Source organism: Hipposideros armiger, unplaced genomic scaffold (assembly GCF_001890085.2).
Source record: "Hipposideros armiger isolate ML-2016 unplaced genomic scaffold, ASM189008v1 scaffold_140, whole genome shotgun sequence".
Lineage (NCBI taxonomy): Eukaryota > Metazoa > Chordata > Mammalia > Chiroptera > Hipposideridae > Hipposideros > Hipposideros armiger.
In genome coordinates, this window is record NW_017731490.1 from 2,793,587 (window position 1) to 2,808,971 (window position 15,385).

A 15,385-nucleotide genomic window follows, 5' to 3' on the forward strand; every position below is an offset into this window, starting at 1 on the left:
CCATCTACAAAACTTTTATGTGAGTTCAATACAAATGCAACTATCAAATTATTTCTACTTAATTTCTCATAGATTCAGCAGGCTTGCCCCCAAATTTCTGCCTTAAACACCTCATCTACTGTAGTTACTACCAAGCGTAGGACCTTTTATCTAACGGCAACAGTACCCACTGCAGAGTTTGCAGGGCAGCTTACGCTAGTAAGTTTTCTTACGTGTATTTCCACATCCTAAAGCGGCCTCAGCTGTTTCACAATTTAAAGCTTTGTTTTAACACACAGGCTTCACACTCAGAGACTTACGTTACATTTCTGAACCAACAAGACTCCTATAACCTCCTAGCCTTTCTCATTCCACGGTCCTCGCTAACAAGCATCAAAGTCTTACCAGAAACAAAACCAGAGTGAGATGTGGTGGTCTTTGAAATGAGCCAGGTAGAGAGGGCACGTCTTAAATAAAATTAAAGAGGCTCTAGATCTGGGATTCTCAGTAGATGACTCTGCATTTTTAAAGGAGAGACTTTTGCCATGTGTATTAATAAAGTGAGGCTACAATGTACACAATTGCACAAACTGGTTCTGGGAACAAAAGATACTCGCATGACAGGTATGGGCTAGAGGGAGTGAGGTTCTGATTTGTTCATTGCATTATCATTCCTGCCCTGCATGATTTTGGAAGTACCACAGTAAATTCACCACTGACATAGAAGAGTACGCAAAGTATATTTCAAAAGCACAGAAATCAACTCTTTAATAACACAAGGAAAGTTTAAGCAAGGTTTTTCTCTTCATCCTAAAAAGTACCTTCAGAGCAAAACAACCTCATTTGATAGCATTCTTCCTAAAATCACTAGAGCAATGTCTATTAATGCTGACAAAATAAAAAAAAAAGTGGTGAAATTTTTTTTATGTGGGGTCGAGAATTGAATATTTCAACTCAGTTCACAACCACGCTTAGAGAACTGCAAACATTTAACAGGAAGATGTGTCAGAAAGAAGGAACAATTTGAGATTTGAATTCTAGCTCCATCATTCACCAGCTGCGTAAAGCTTGAGTGAATTATTTAATGAACTTCTTTCCTCATCTATTTAAAGGAAAAAAAAATTGTGTTACACAAAAGAGATATTCTACAAACCTTAGGCTCCCTTTAAAGACCACTAAACATAAAAAAATCCAGAGAATTGTTAGGCTTTTGAAAATGTGGATCTGAGCAAAAAGAATGTCCCCTAAGTAGCACAAAACTAAGTTTTGTTTTGTAATCTCAGAGTGGCTGATTCTACCTGCTACTCGCTGACTGAATTTATGGTTCTTTTCCACTGGAAGTGGAGATGTTTCTAGTTACAGCAAAAATGTGCTAAAGCTATAAAAGGCAAATATACATTTGCTTCCCAAATAACTTGTTCCAAACTCTTTGTAAACAAATCATCATTCAACATTAACAACTTTTTGCAAGTAGTGACTAATCCTGATATTCTTATAAATTCTTAACTTTATCTTACAACATAACTTATCAGCGTTAAGACACTTAGGAAAGCACAAGAATTGACTGCTCACCAGGTACTGCATAGCAATAGAGCGTCGAAGAGGCCCAGGAGGTCCTATTAGAAAGACATCTTGCCCCAAAAGATCCTTTTGCATTATCCATCTTAGATGCTGAATTACAGATTGAGCCAGCGAGTCTGAAACTTAAAGGAGAAACAAAGATAAAATTAAATGCAAATCAAGTATATAATATAAACCTCCAAGCAATCAATGAAGATAGCATATTACATGAAAATACATATACACACATATACATGTATACACATACAATGATACATACACCTGGTGAATTTTCACTGTTTTACAATAAAACCATCATTATCAATGTGAAAACAAGACAAAGTTTATGATATCACAGAGTCACATAATCGAACACTTAAAAGCTTGTAAAGAACATTTGAACCATCACCTACAAGTGTCACAAAAGAAATGAAAGTGATTTTCAAGGGTGATATGAGGAATGAATGGTGTCATTACTTTATCAGTTTCATAGCCCAGCCCTTTTGTTCTAAAAAGGGGATATGATCAAACCATCCCAGACAATTAATGATTATCATAGTCTTAAAAAATTTAAGAAAACTCTGTTTTAACTTAAGTTGGCAATGGGTTGTGAGGTCTCCAACTTCACAGTTATAAAGTTTGATGAAGACTTAAATTACTTCTTTAGAATTTAAGACTATTCTTCTACACCAATTATTTTGGGAATAAAAGACTACTTCATACAACGCCCTTCTAAGTCTACCTCTCAATCTGCTTATCTTCTGCCTGAGCATTTCCTAAAATGTCTGAATTAACACAATTAATTTGTGTTTGCTCATCTGTAAGTCACCCAGTGACCCAGAAATTGCGTTCCTAGGTATAGAATAAAAACTCTTGCCCTTGTACGTCAGGAGACATATAATACTCATAGCAGCGTTGTTCAAAATAAAACTGGAGACAAGAGATGGATTAAAAAAAAACCCACAATGCAATATTATATAACAACAACAAAAAAGAATGAACTACCACTACTTCCAACAATATATGTAACTCTTACAAGGTATGATACTGAGGGACAAAATTAAGTCTCAGAATAAATCACACTATTTTGATAAAGCTCCAAAAAGTAGCAAATTGAATTCATTATAAACACATACATACATGATAAAACAGTGCTTGAAAAAGGAAAAGGTCAAGAGAATGATAAATTCAGGATAATGGATACCTGGGCATGGACTCAGATTCTCATGGTAGCTTCGATGCTATTGATAATATTTTAGTTCTTAATTTGGGTGTGGGCTGCAGTGTTTGGTTTAGTATTGTATTGCACTTTATACACACACACACACACACAAACATACTTTTTAAACTTCCTTTAATCACCCAGTGAGGTCATGAAGGAGTTCAAAGATCAAACTAAGAACCCTTTCCTAGAGCTAAAGCTGTGCTTTTTATCCCCCTCTAAGAGCACAGTATTGCTAGAGTAGTTCCCTCACCCCGCCCCCTCAAAAGCTAACATGTAATCACTCCCCCCACCAAAAAAAAGCTAATATCTAATCATTTGAAAAAAATAAAGATAAATTTCTGATTTCTGATTCTCTTCTGCTGGGAAGATCAAGGACAAGGTTTTGGGCAGCACGGTTGGTTTATCATTTCAGTGGGGTCACACCAAAGCATCTTGTAATTTCCCGAAACCAAGTGCCTCTATGTCTGAAAGGCAGGAGATTTTCACCCAGTGGGGATGCTTGACCTCTCTCCTTCCTCTATAAATCCTCTAGGACATTCACGGTGGGGCTGGGGAAGACATCACCCCCAAGGGGGCAAACACAGGTTCCTGGAGAGGGGCTTGAGAAAAATTCTTAGCTATTACAATGGTCTGTAGTCCACCAAAGGGCCATTGTGCATAAACAGACATACAATGTATCTGTGATGCTGAAATTTCATGGGGTTGGGAGAGACAATTGAGGGGAAATGTCCTTAGGAGAGCAATAGTGAAAAACGGGCTGAGAACATCGCTCTAAGACCTACACGTCTGAGAATTGAGCAAGGAGTTTCATGATGCTAAGATGCAATTCACCTGAGGCTGGAGAGTCAGCCTCATTTATAACTAACAGTTGTTCACTTCGTTGTTTGCTTTCCTACTTTAGGCTTAAATCCTTCTTTGTGATATAGTCTACTCTTTCATATCGCGAGATGAGTCCGTCCCCTTGCTGTTTAAGAATGAAACAAGAGGGCTGGCCGAGTGGCTCAGTTGGTTAAGAGCTCGCTCAAGAGTGCGAGCTCTGAGCAACAGCAGTTCGAGTCCCAGCCCGAGCTGAGCAGCCGTTGAGCTGCCAACAGGTGGCAGGATGGCTCAGCTAAAAAAAAAAAAAAAAGAATGAAACAAGAGTTAAGAAGCTCTAACTTCTCGATCACTAAAGTTATACCACGTTCCCTATGCTGCAGCTCCACTGCTGCTTCTTACTCTGATAGCAAACATGTAATTAAACACTTAAACACTTGGGATTTTTCTTTTTCTTTATTGGCACAAATCTCAGTCACAGGCCTTCCCCACACGATCCTTACATTTTGGGTGGCTCCTTTGTATTCAACCTTGGACATGTGCCCACCCTTCCGTTCCCTGGGCTTGATGACTTAAAATACGAGATTTCCAGGGTTCTAGACGGTAAAGCCAAGTTGGTCTCTTCAGCCTACTCCCACCTTTTATTATTTGTAACTATTTGTAACTATTCATAACTATAGACTCTCAATTGAGTTCTCTATACACAGGATTCCATTTTGAATGCCTTGACCTTGGAACGATATTCATTTTCAAGATTTTTTAAAGTCAAAGGCAGCAGTTCCTAATCAAATGTGTGTTCTGCCCCTCACATGTTGTCAGTGTTATTCAAGTGCTGAGGTCAAGGAATATATGTGTTTTTTAGCAAACTAAAGAAGAACCACAGTTATACCTATAATCACAGAGCAGTTTGTACAACAGCGTACTTTCTTAAGCAGGAGAGAAAGGCATGGCGTTCCTTAAAGCTGGAACCCTGGGAGCTGTGTATCAGTAACCCTGAGTATGCGCGTGGGAGTGTCTTCTACTCAGTATGATCCTCCCGTGTGTTCAGAACCACTGGCCTACGGCACGCCTGACAATTCTCAGCAATCTTTTCCATTACTCTTGCCACTCAACAGTGGTTCTCAACAGTGGCAGCATTGCCACTACTCCATGCCAACTAGAAGGCACTTGGAAATGTCTGGGGGCCCTTTTAGTTGTTGCAAAACTTCCGGGGATGAGGGCTAATTCAGTACACTGCTGACATTTAGGGACACTAACCACAATGTCCAAAACAGTCCCATCTGCCCAATGTGTTAATGGCACCCTGTTGAGAAATTCTGTGTCTGCGTCAACATTTGTTTTTTTCCCCCAAGGTTTCCGTTGCTTGCATACCACTAATGAGTTATTTCTAATTAATCACAATTAAACCCAGAGAAAGAGTCCCCCCGTTTCCCCTACCTCCGAAAGATGAAATTGTCGGGAGGCAAGTCAGCAGTAAGTTCTACCTTTCGATTGAGCTTCTAGATGTCGGGATAGCAAGGCTGTCACCACCACTGCATTTCACCTCCACATCACTTTCTGAATTTGTATAAGCAGCTTCTGAATCCTGGGGCGGCCTTGGAGTCTGCGCTGTGCCTTCACGAACACCTCTTCTTTTCCCTTCTTTTCCCTCCTCCCAGTAACAGTAATAATAATGGCTATAATTTATTGCATTCTTGTCAAGTGCCAGGTAAAAATTCAAATGAGTTTTCATACTGAGTATCTCAGTTGATCTCACAACAACCTTAGAAGGTAGCAGACGGTAGTAGATAAGGATACAGACTCGAGCCAAACTGTTCCAACCCCAATTCTGCTGTTTACTAGCTCTGTAACCTTAACTGGTTATTTAACCCTCTGTGCTGTTTCTCCAACTGTAGAGGGGATATGATAAACCTCTTTACTTATAAAGTTGTTATGAGGATTCAATTAGGAAATTAGAAGTGCCCAGGAGTAGTAAGTACCATCTAAGCATTTGCTGAATACCCTTTGCCCCCATTCTACAAATTAAAAAACAATCAAATTCTCAAGGTGGAAGCATTTGTCCATAGGTGGTAAGTGCATAAGCCAACATTCAGCCCTAAACCGTTTGAGTCCAAAGCTTACATGCCCGCCATTATTGTCCTATTGCCCTTCCAAAATCTTGTTAAAAGTCTCGCGTCCAAGACTTTCCCTACAAGTATGGACCTCACAGGCTCCCTCACATTGAGTGGACTTGCTTTTCAGGCCATTAATTCTATTTCTTGGTTTTCTGGTGATACCAATGATACCTTGTTCAACTCCTTTTATTAAAATTTCAAATTCATTCTGTTGTCCTCCTATCAGAAGACCCACTTCTTAAAAAAAAGAAAAAAATCCCGTTTTCACTTGTTTTAGTATAGTGTATTTTGTCAAAAAAGAAAATTTAATTTGTCAGGAAACTGCATTAAACTGCTGAGAGAAAGCATTATGCATGGCGATGTGGTGTCTGCGGTGCATTTTACATTAATTTTGAAGCTAGCTGTATTTTTAGGATGGCCTCAAGAAAACATGAGTCATACTTAAAAGCATTCCAGGAATAGAAACAAGATGTAAGACTGTACATTACGAACATCTGCAAAACAAACTGCCAAATTGCCATGTATAACAGAATATAAACACACCAGTACATGGGAGAAATCCCCAGCTACAATGTTTGCAGGCACAAGATGCTACCTTACAGGAGCCCAGAGAATGATAAAATTATGTCAAAATAATACGAGAGCTTGATTGTATAGCCTATAATTTCCTTCTCTACGTAAAAATAAAACATCTGGTTCTAAATTCCTTACCCAATTCCTAGCCAATACTTGTTCCAAAAAAAAAAATATGCACTATTTTTGCCCAAGCATATTCAAGGGCTTTAAAATAATTCCACTAATGGAACCTAAATTATAATTTACTCTGTTCACAGACTCAAATTTGTCATATATGTGAAAATTAAAATTTCAGAAAAGTATGCATAGATCAAATTCCATTACAATAAATCCTTCAAAGCTCAAGAGGTTTTCTTAGTATCCCAAAAGGCAACGTAATATAATGGAAAGAAAAAGTCTTTGAAGCCCAACAGACCTAACTGTGATTTCTTATCCGGTCCTGTGTCAGTGTCCTTAGACAAGTATTCTGAACCTTCTAGGACTAAGGTTCCTTACTTTCAAAAGAGAGGGAGTACTGCTCATTGAATGTGATTATCGTAAGGGTTACAGGTAAAGCACCTTGCCCACCCCTCAGCCAGTAAGAACCAGGGATGGAAGGATGTTAAAGAGACTGACCATACCAAGAGCTGGCAAGAATGTGGGGGAGCTGGAACTCTTATACCTTGCTGGTGCAAATGTAAAATGATACCACCACTCCGGAAAACAGAACATCAGTCTCTTAGAAAGTTCAACACTTAGCATGTGATACAGCCATTTCACTCCTAGGTATTCAGAGAAAGTATATGTCCATGCAAAGAATTGTACCTGAATGTTCAGAGTAGCTTTATTTCAAAAGCTCAAAACGGTTAACGTGTCCATCAACAGGTGACTGGATAAACAAATTATAATGTTTCCATACAATGGAATACTACTCAGCAAAAATAAATAAATAAATAAATAAATAAATGGATGGATGGATGGATGGATGGAATGAATGAACTATTAAGACATGCAACATGGAAGAACCACAAAATAATTATACTGAGTGATAGAAACTTGACAAAGTATATATTGTATGATTCCATTTATATAAAATTCTAAGAAGTCCAAAAAAAATCCATAAAGATCAGTGATTACCAGAGAATAGAGGAACTAGGGACATTACAAAGGGGTACAAGTAAACTTTAGGGTGGGTAATGAATTTGAACATTATTTTGATTATGGGGATGTTTCATGGTTATATACATATGCCCAAACTTATGAAATTGTACACTTTAAATATATGAAATTTACTGTATATAAATTATACTCAGTGACACTGTTAACAAAAGATTAGAAAAAAACATATTAAAATGTTAACAGGGTTTATGATTAGCCTTACGGATGATTGGGTTTTATACTTTCTGCTTTTCAATATTTTACAAGGTTTTTTGTACTGTGTTTTATTTTTGTAATAGAAACAAAAAGTGCTATTAAAAAAAAATATATATATATTGCAAAGTAATAACAGCCATATTGGAAATAGGAAAGAACTGTGATAAAGCAGCAATATGATGGATGACACACATTACAATATTTTGACAGATCATTTGACCCCAATTCAATACCCAAAGTTCAATTTGCAACTCCGCCTCCTAAAGTGTTTGTCTATAAGGTGTTGCTAAATTATGATAATTTACTGAAGATATCTTTGTTGGTCTTAGTATAGCTAGTCATATTCATCACAAGACAATGACAACCAAAAACATGAAAGGAAACCAAGGAATGACCTCTGGTTATGAACACTTCTCAGAAGAACCAGGAATTGTCAGGTCCTGTCAAATGAGACCAAAGTTTTAAACATAAAGCACAACTTTTTATTTTTATGAGTTAGGTCACAGAAAAAGCAGAACTTACAATGAATGTATTCTTTACTTTAGTAAAACTTTCACTTTCCACATGGGGTTTTTATTCGATTTGGCTAATAATACATGCTTACTGTAACAAAGAAAATCCAAATGTAAAAAAAAAAAATTTAGGGCCGGCCGGCCGAGTGGCGCGTTGGTTAAGAGCTGGCTTGGGACACCAGAGGGCCCCGGTTCGGATCCCACATATGAGGGCCAGTGACACTGCTCTCTACAGCTAAGATGCTGAACAACAGCTCAAGCTGGAGCTGGGCTGCCGTGAGTCGCTGGCGACGGCGTAGGCTGCAGCCCCTGTGGCAGTGGGTTGCCATGGGCTACCGTGTGTAGCCAGCAGCCAGCGTGAGTGGCCAGCAGCCGCCGTGAGCAGCCGTCCAGAAGCCGGCGACTGATCTGCCTCCCCCGGGAAGAGCACAATGATGGGCCAGTGAAGCAACGCCCTCCACAACTAGACTGAAGAACAAAACAACAGCAACTTGTCTGTTCCCCTTCCCCAATTTCCCAATAAAAATCTTTAAAAAAAAAAAATTGAAATGCTCTCTGTTGACCCCTTCCAGTCCTAACCCCACTCCTAACGCAGTGCCTCAGGAGGAAGTCAAAGTCAAGAGCTTGGAGCATCATAGCCTTCCACGCTTTGCTCTGTATAGAGATAGGCGTATAAAACACCTGTTAAAAGTATTTCAAAAGGGCCGGCCGAGTGGCTCAGTTGATTAAGAGCTTGTTCAAGAGCTTGAGCTCTGAGCAACAGTAGTTTGATTCCTGGCCTGAGCTGAGCAGCCGCTGAGCTGCCAACAGGTGGCAGGATGGCTCAGCTTAAAAAAAAAAAAAAAGTATTTCAAAAAACATTTTTCACACGAAATGGTATCATGCTTTATATACAACTTCACCATCTGCAATTTTTGCTTAATGTCACATGGAAAGCCTCTAGGTTCAGATATAACTCTAATATAATCTTTTTTAACAGTTGCGCAAGATTCCACAATATGGATATACAAGAATTTAGTCAATTCTTCCACTACTAATACACTCAGAAAGCTTCTAGTTTTGTCAGTACCGAAAACACCAAAATGCTGCAATATATGCATATTGCATATAAATATCCCATTTTATGTGCTGATTTTTTCCTTAATGGATAAGACCTAAAAATAAACTGCTAAATCAAAGGACATGTATTTTTTTTATTTTAATAGCTACTACCATATTATTTTCCAAAAGGTCACATACACTCATGCTTATACCAGCAATGTATGATGTCATTTCCCTACAACCTTGTGGGTACTGGGCATTATAATACTTTTAAGCTTTGACCCAGGTGATGTATGAAAATTGCTATGTTATTGTATAATTTGTATCGCCCTATTTTTTTTAAAAACTTTAAAAAAAAAAAGATTTAATTGGGGAATCGGGGAAGGGGAACAGACAAGTTGCTGTCCTTTTGTTCTTCAGTCTAGTTATGGAGGACGTCGCTTCACTGGCCCATGTTGGTATTGTGATCATTGCGCTCTTCCCTGGTGAGGCAGTCGCTTGCTGGCCATTGCACGGCCGCTCACAGCGGCTCTTGGCAACTTACGCCTGCTGCCAGCCACTCACGGTAGCTTAGGGCTGCTCACTGCAGCCTACACATCGCTGGTGACTCACAGCAGCCCAGCTCCAGGTTGAGCTGTTGTTCACCATCTTAGCTGTAGAGGGCGCAGTGTCACTGGCCCATGTGGGATCTGNTTTTCTTGTATATGGCGTAAGGAGGTGGTCCAGTTTCATTTTTTCGCATGGGTCAGTCCTATTTTCCCAGCACCATTTATTAAATAGACTATCTTTACCCCAATGTAAATTCTTGCTTCCAGTGTCTTAGACTAACTGTCCATATATACATGGATTTATTTCTGGGCTCTCTATTCTGGACTTCTCAAGTCTTTGCATTGTTTTCTTCCTCTTCTCCTCACTGTCTTAACACTGGGTGCAGAGACACAGTTCTAGACTCTTGTTTCATCTACAGCCTCTTCTTGGTGAGCTCACGCAGTCTTATGCCTTTCAATGTTGCTGGCTCCCAATTTCTATCTCTAACCCAGACCGCAGAACTCCAAACACAGACACCAACAGACTCTGAGATGCCTAATAGGCGCATTACACTTAACACATTCAAAACTGAGCTTCTAACCTCTCCATCAAAGTGTGCCCTACCCACAGTATTCTGCAGTTCCGCTAATGGCAACTTAATCCTTCCAGTTGCTTAGACCAGACATTTCGCGGCCATTCTTAACTTTTCTCTCTCATCACCCCTCAGAAAATCCCACTGTCTTTAAGATATATCCAGTATTGCTCACGTTTTACATCCTCTACCACCACAATGCTGACCCAAGCCAATGAGGGGTTTCCTACTTAAATCATTTTCTCATTTGAACAGCATTCTCTCACCTAACAGACCTCCTGTTTCAGCCCCTGCAGCCTACAGTTTATGCTCAACAGAGCAGCCATAGTGATGACGATAACGAAATAGGAACCAAGTAACGCCAAGCCTCTGCTCAACCCTCCAGCCTCTGCCAAGGCCTACAAGGCTGGTTCTGAGGAGGCGCCCCCATTTCCCCTCTGACCTCATCTCCTACAAGCGTCCTCCTCACGGTCTCTACTCCAGCCACACGGGTCTTCTCACTAGTCCTTAAACATGGCAGGCACACCCTCATTTTAGGCTTTTGCACTGGATTTTCCTACCAACTGAAGTGCTTAGCCTAAGCATATACATTTATCAATCAGGGTCCCAGCACACAACAAAGGGAGTAACTGAGGACCATATAACAGAGGAGCCGTGTAGGAAGGTGTGGGCAGAGTTGAGGAAAAGCGACAGGACGGCACAGCGCCCTGGGACTAGCAGTAACAGACGCCGTTCCCAGCCCTCGGCTGGAAGGGGCCTGGGGCAAGCGCCAGCCTAGAGTGTGCGCGCATTGAGAGAGCTGCCTCGGAGGAGCTGTGGGCCTTTGAGGAAGAACACAGCAAACCCATGGTGGCCGCCTGGCCAGGCGGGAGCTGAGGAGTCAACATGAACCAGAAACTGACAGAAGCAAAAGGAGAAATAGACAAATCTAGACTCATACCAGGATAGTTTAATAGTCTCTTAGTAAACTGATAGAAGAGCAGGGACAGAAATATTCTACAGAAGGATACAGAAGTAAGGATGATCACTTTCGACCTGCTGGCTAAGAGAAGGACTGAGAAGATCTGAAAACACTATTAGCCACTCAGCCTAGAGGACCTTGAAAGAGCACCACACCCAACAACAGCAGAATGCGTATTCTTTGTAACTGCATGGAACAGTCACCAAAATAGATCACAGGCTGGACCATAAAGCCAGTCTTAATAAATTTCAAAGGACTGAAATCATACAAAAATGTTTTCTGATCAAAATGGAATAACAAAGATCTGAAAATAGCCGGAAAGTCTAAACATCTAGAAATCAAGCAACAGNTCTTAGCTGTAGAGGGCGCAGTGTCACTGGCCCATGTGGGATCTGAACTAGGGCCCTGCTGCTCAGAGCTGGTGTCCCAAGCCAACTCCTAACCAACACGCCACTCGGCCGGCCCTCACCCTCACTATTAAGCAGGGTTACAACACATGTTCATATACTGACTGGCCATTTGGATTTCGTCTCCTGAGGCGTACCTATTTAAATCCTTTGCCTATTTTCTACCGGATTACATGATGTTTCTCATCAATTTGAAAGATAAATTTGTATATTATGGGTATTAAGCCTTTATCACATGTGCTACATACCCTATTTCCCCGAAAATAAGACCTAGCCGGAAAATAAGCCGTAGCATGATTTTAGGTGCCAAAATATGGCACCTTGGCATACTGGGTATTTTAAGCTGAAGGAGCTTGTGGAAAAGGCACCCTCCTCCCTGAAACAGGTCATAAAACCCTCCTGTGAAGGGTGCGTGCCCTCCGTATCCTGCAGGAATCACGCTAGGGCTTCTTCTCCCGCGAGGTCTTATTTTGGGGAAAACATGTTATACATTAAAATGTGATTTTGAGTGAGGGGTTTCCTATTATACTTGAATTCATTTTCTTGTCAAACAATGTCATTAATGGTGGCGAAATTATTATACCAGGTAGACCCAAAGAAGCCTACTAACATATTACACAGCTCAAAAATTGTTCATCTGCGATGAAAGTTAGAGAAAGCAACAACAGTCATTAAACGGGAAATAAAATGCATCAAAAGTTTTAACCCATCTTGAATACGGCAGCTGGGAGGAAAAAAGGTCAAAGAAAAATTAGGCACTGAATAAAGACTGCTGTAGAGATTCCAGAGGAGACTTAAGGTCACCTTAAAGGGCTTTAGAAGTTGATGGGACTCTTCCTTTTGAGGGCTCTAGTCTTAAAAATACATCTAAAGAAATCTCAAATGAAATCCTTTTCTCAAATTCTCATGTAATGAGAGGCAATTAGTGCAACTATTAAAAATAAGGGAAACCTTAAGGATTGGAGGCCTTGCTTCTCAGGTTGTTATTCAAGCTCTGACTATAAGAGAATCTTAGGTAACACCTTGGAGGCCTTCTGTGCCGTCTGTCACCAATTCATTAAAACTGACAAGTAGTTGCAATGATTTCCACATTATCTACATTTACACAAAAATGATAGTTTTTTCCATGATGTTCTGTAATCTATGATGTTGATGAGTTTCTCAAACCTCTTAAAATTATTAACAAACTAAAGACAAAGGGTTCCCCATTCCCCCAAAAAACCTCTCATCCTGTGGACTTGGTGCCAAAAGTCACCATTTTAAGAGCACAATGTTGTAATTCTTGCAGAAAATCTCTGTGGGCCCTAATTGCTTGGATAAGAGGTCAGTGTGTCCAGGAAACCTTAAATGGCCTCACATATAATTGGCCCACAGAGTGCAACAAGATTATATAAAGAGGCAGAAAGATAACGCTGAGGGCAGGTTCAAAGTCGTCTATTGAAAACTGCTACCCTGGAGCACCCCCTCATAAAGCAAACCCTGGAAGAAATACCAGCTTTGATCCGATACAGTTTAACTTCAAGCACAAAAACATGAAGGAACCTCTTTTTAAACGCTGCCAATTTCATCCAAGCCATGAGATTCAGTTTTCATACAAAAAGGCAAAAAAGCTTTAATTATCCACTTCAACACTTGCAGGTAAGAGATTAGGGACTAAGAGGGTAAGTGGAAGTTGTAACGGTCAAGGCAGGAGGTGAAAAGACCTAGAGAATAAAACGCTGAAGAGTCATCCAACTCCTGTGTCCATTACGTGCCAGGCACTGGGCTATACAAAGACGCTGCAGCTAGAAAGATGGCCTGCAGTGCCCAACACCATGGAGATAGAACCAGTAAGAATGAGGTAGTGACAACTGACTATCAAATATAAGCATTCATTATCTCAATCAGATCATCACCAATTTAAGAAATTTTACTTTGATGAGATAATACTGCTTTACTGAGGCTTTCAATAGACTCTTAAGACTTCCACTTAAGAATGTTTCCCGTCTGTGTGTCAGCCAGTTAGCAGGATTTCTGCCCTTCTATTAGATACACGTGAAATAGGAATAGCAACATGCATATGTCAACTTTTATTTCTTGATTTTTATTTCTTCCTTACTAAAAGACCATACTGATTTTCAGGGCTCTGCATAATAACTTAGAAAAAGACAGAAATAAAATAGCACTACCATGCCTCAACTATTTCAATATTTGTCAATGAACTTGCACACTTTTAAAGTCGAAAAGAGTTTTCTAACATACCATTCTCCTTTCCATTCCAGGACTTACTCTAAAGAAAAGTACAGACACAGAGGCAGACTGGAAAAGGAAACTCCAAGTGAAGTCAGGAGATCTGGGCCTAGCTGCTAATTAATGAGTTCTCTGACCTCTTTCTTGTGACCCTACTTCCCTGGCTATGAAATGAATTTCAGAGAGGATAATAATTGCTGAAGTTCCTTTCCTTAACCAAGTCTATCTTTTATGTTTCATTTGAAAATATTAAATATCCAAAACGCAAAAAGCTCAACTGAAGCATAAATACAGGAAGGAAATATATTATCAAACTTCAACAAAACACCATTTCCCTTTTTTTTTTTAAATAGCTCCAAGAGAGGGGAAAAATAAAATCCATCAATTTTCTCATAACCAAAACCCACAGTCTCTAATCAATCATGTAATAGCAAGTCAAAGAACTATAATTTTCCCATTTTTGGAAACAGTTCCCGAGAGAAGAAGGAAAAAGTTCAAAGAATACAATATTTGAACGTACTCCTAATTTAGTAAACAGATGCATAAAAACACGTCATAGTATGCAATACAACGTATCTCCCCAAGCTATGCATGATTGATTGGTTAATTGAGCTCAGCCATTTCAAGTTAACCAAACTCCCACAGTCTTTTGCTTACAAATGGACACAGCTGATCATTAGAAAGACTAAAAGAAACTATGTAACAATTTACTCCTGGGTTAAAACATGCACCATCATCTTGACAGACAAGCAACAACAGGTAGGGATACTTATATTGTGACTACCTGTAGGAAGGACGATGAATGGATAGCAATCCCCAAAAACGCAAATTGGAGTCTAATGGATCCTCCAACTGCTTTCAATATAAACTCTTCTGATAAATTTCAAAGGGTAAGTAAGCTACTTAATAACCAAACACAAAAGAAATAAAAATTTTTTGATTATGTAAGAGATGCATGAAAACAGTAATAAAAATTGAAAGTATCTAAACCAGAAAATGTTGAGGGTTTTTCTTGTTTTGTTTTTCTGGGGATTTCTAGTGACAAATTATGGGAGTTTTCCTATATTTAAAGACAGATACCACTGACACATTGGGACTTGTCCCGAGCCAGTCATTGTATTGCCCCTCAGTCATTTGCAAAATATAAAAATACATTCATTCAAAGCCTATGTTTTTAAGTTTAAAAATTGATATTATTGCTAAGATCCCCTGAACCCTTAACACTAGTATAGTCTTATTCTCTCTTAATAAGATCCCCCAGCTGATTAAGCATTTGTGACTGTGACAAAACATTTCAGCAGACCCCAGATAAGAGACTATGGATCTTAGTTTTAAATAGATTTTTTTTTAAGATTTTTATTGGGGAATTGGGGGGATGGGAACAGTGCTGGGGAATCGGGGAAAAGGGAACAGACAAGTTGCTGTCGTTTTGTTCTTCAGTCTAGTTGTGGAGGATGTTGCTTCACTGGCCCAAGTTGGCACCATCATTGCG

The 15,385-nt window shown here is 39.6% G+C and overlaps 1 protein-coding gene across 1 annotated transcript in view; it reads right to left on the minus strand.

Moving 5' to 3' along the window:
• The window catches only part of VWA8 (von Willebrand factor A domain containing 8), a 315,962-nt gene that overhangs the window by 274,680 nt on the left and 25,897 nt on the right, over positions 1-15,385 (minus strand). The window contains 4 exon segments of the mRNA XM_019650364.1: positions 1,552-1,682; positions 5,402-5,411; positions 10,503-10,522; positions 11,995-12,016. Coding sequence (XP_019505909.1) covers positions 1,552-1,682; positions 5,402-5,411; positions 10,503-10,522; positions 11,995-12,016 — 183 coding nt within the window.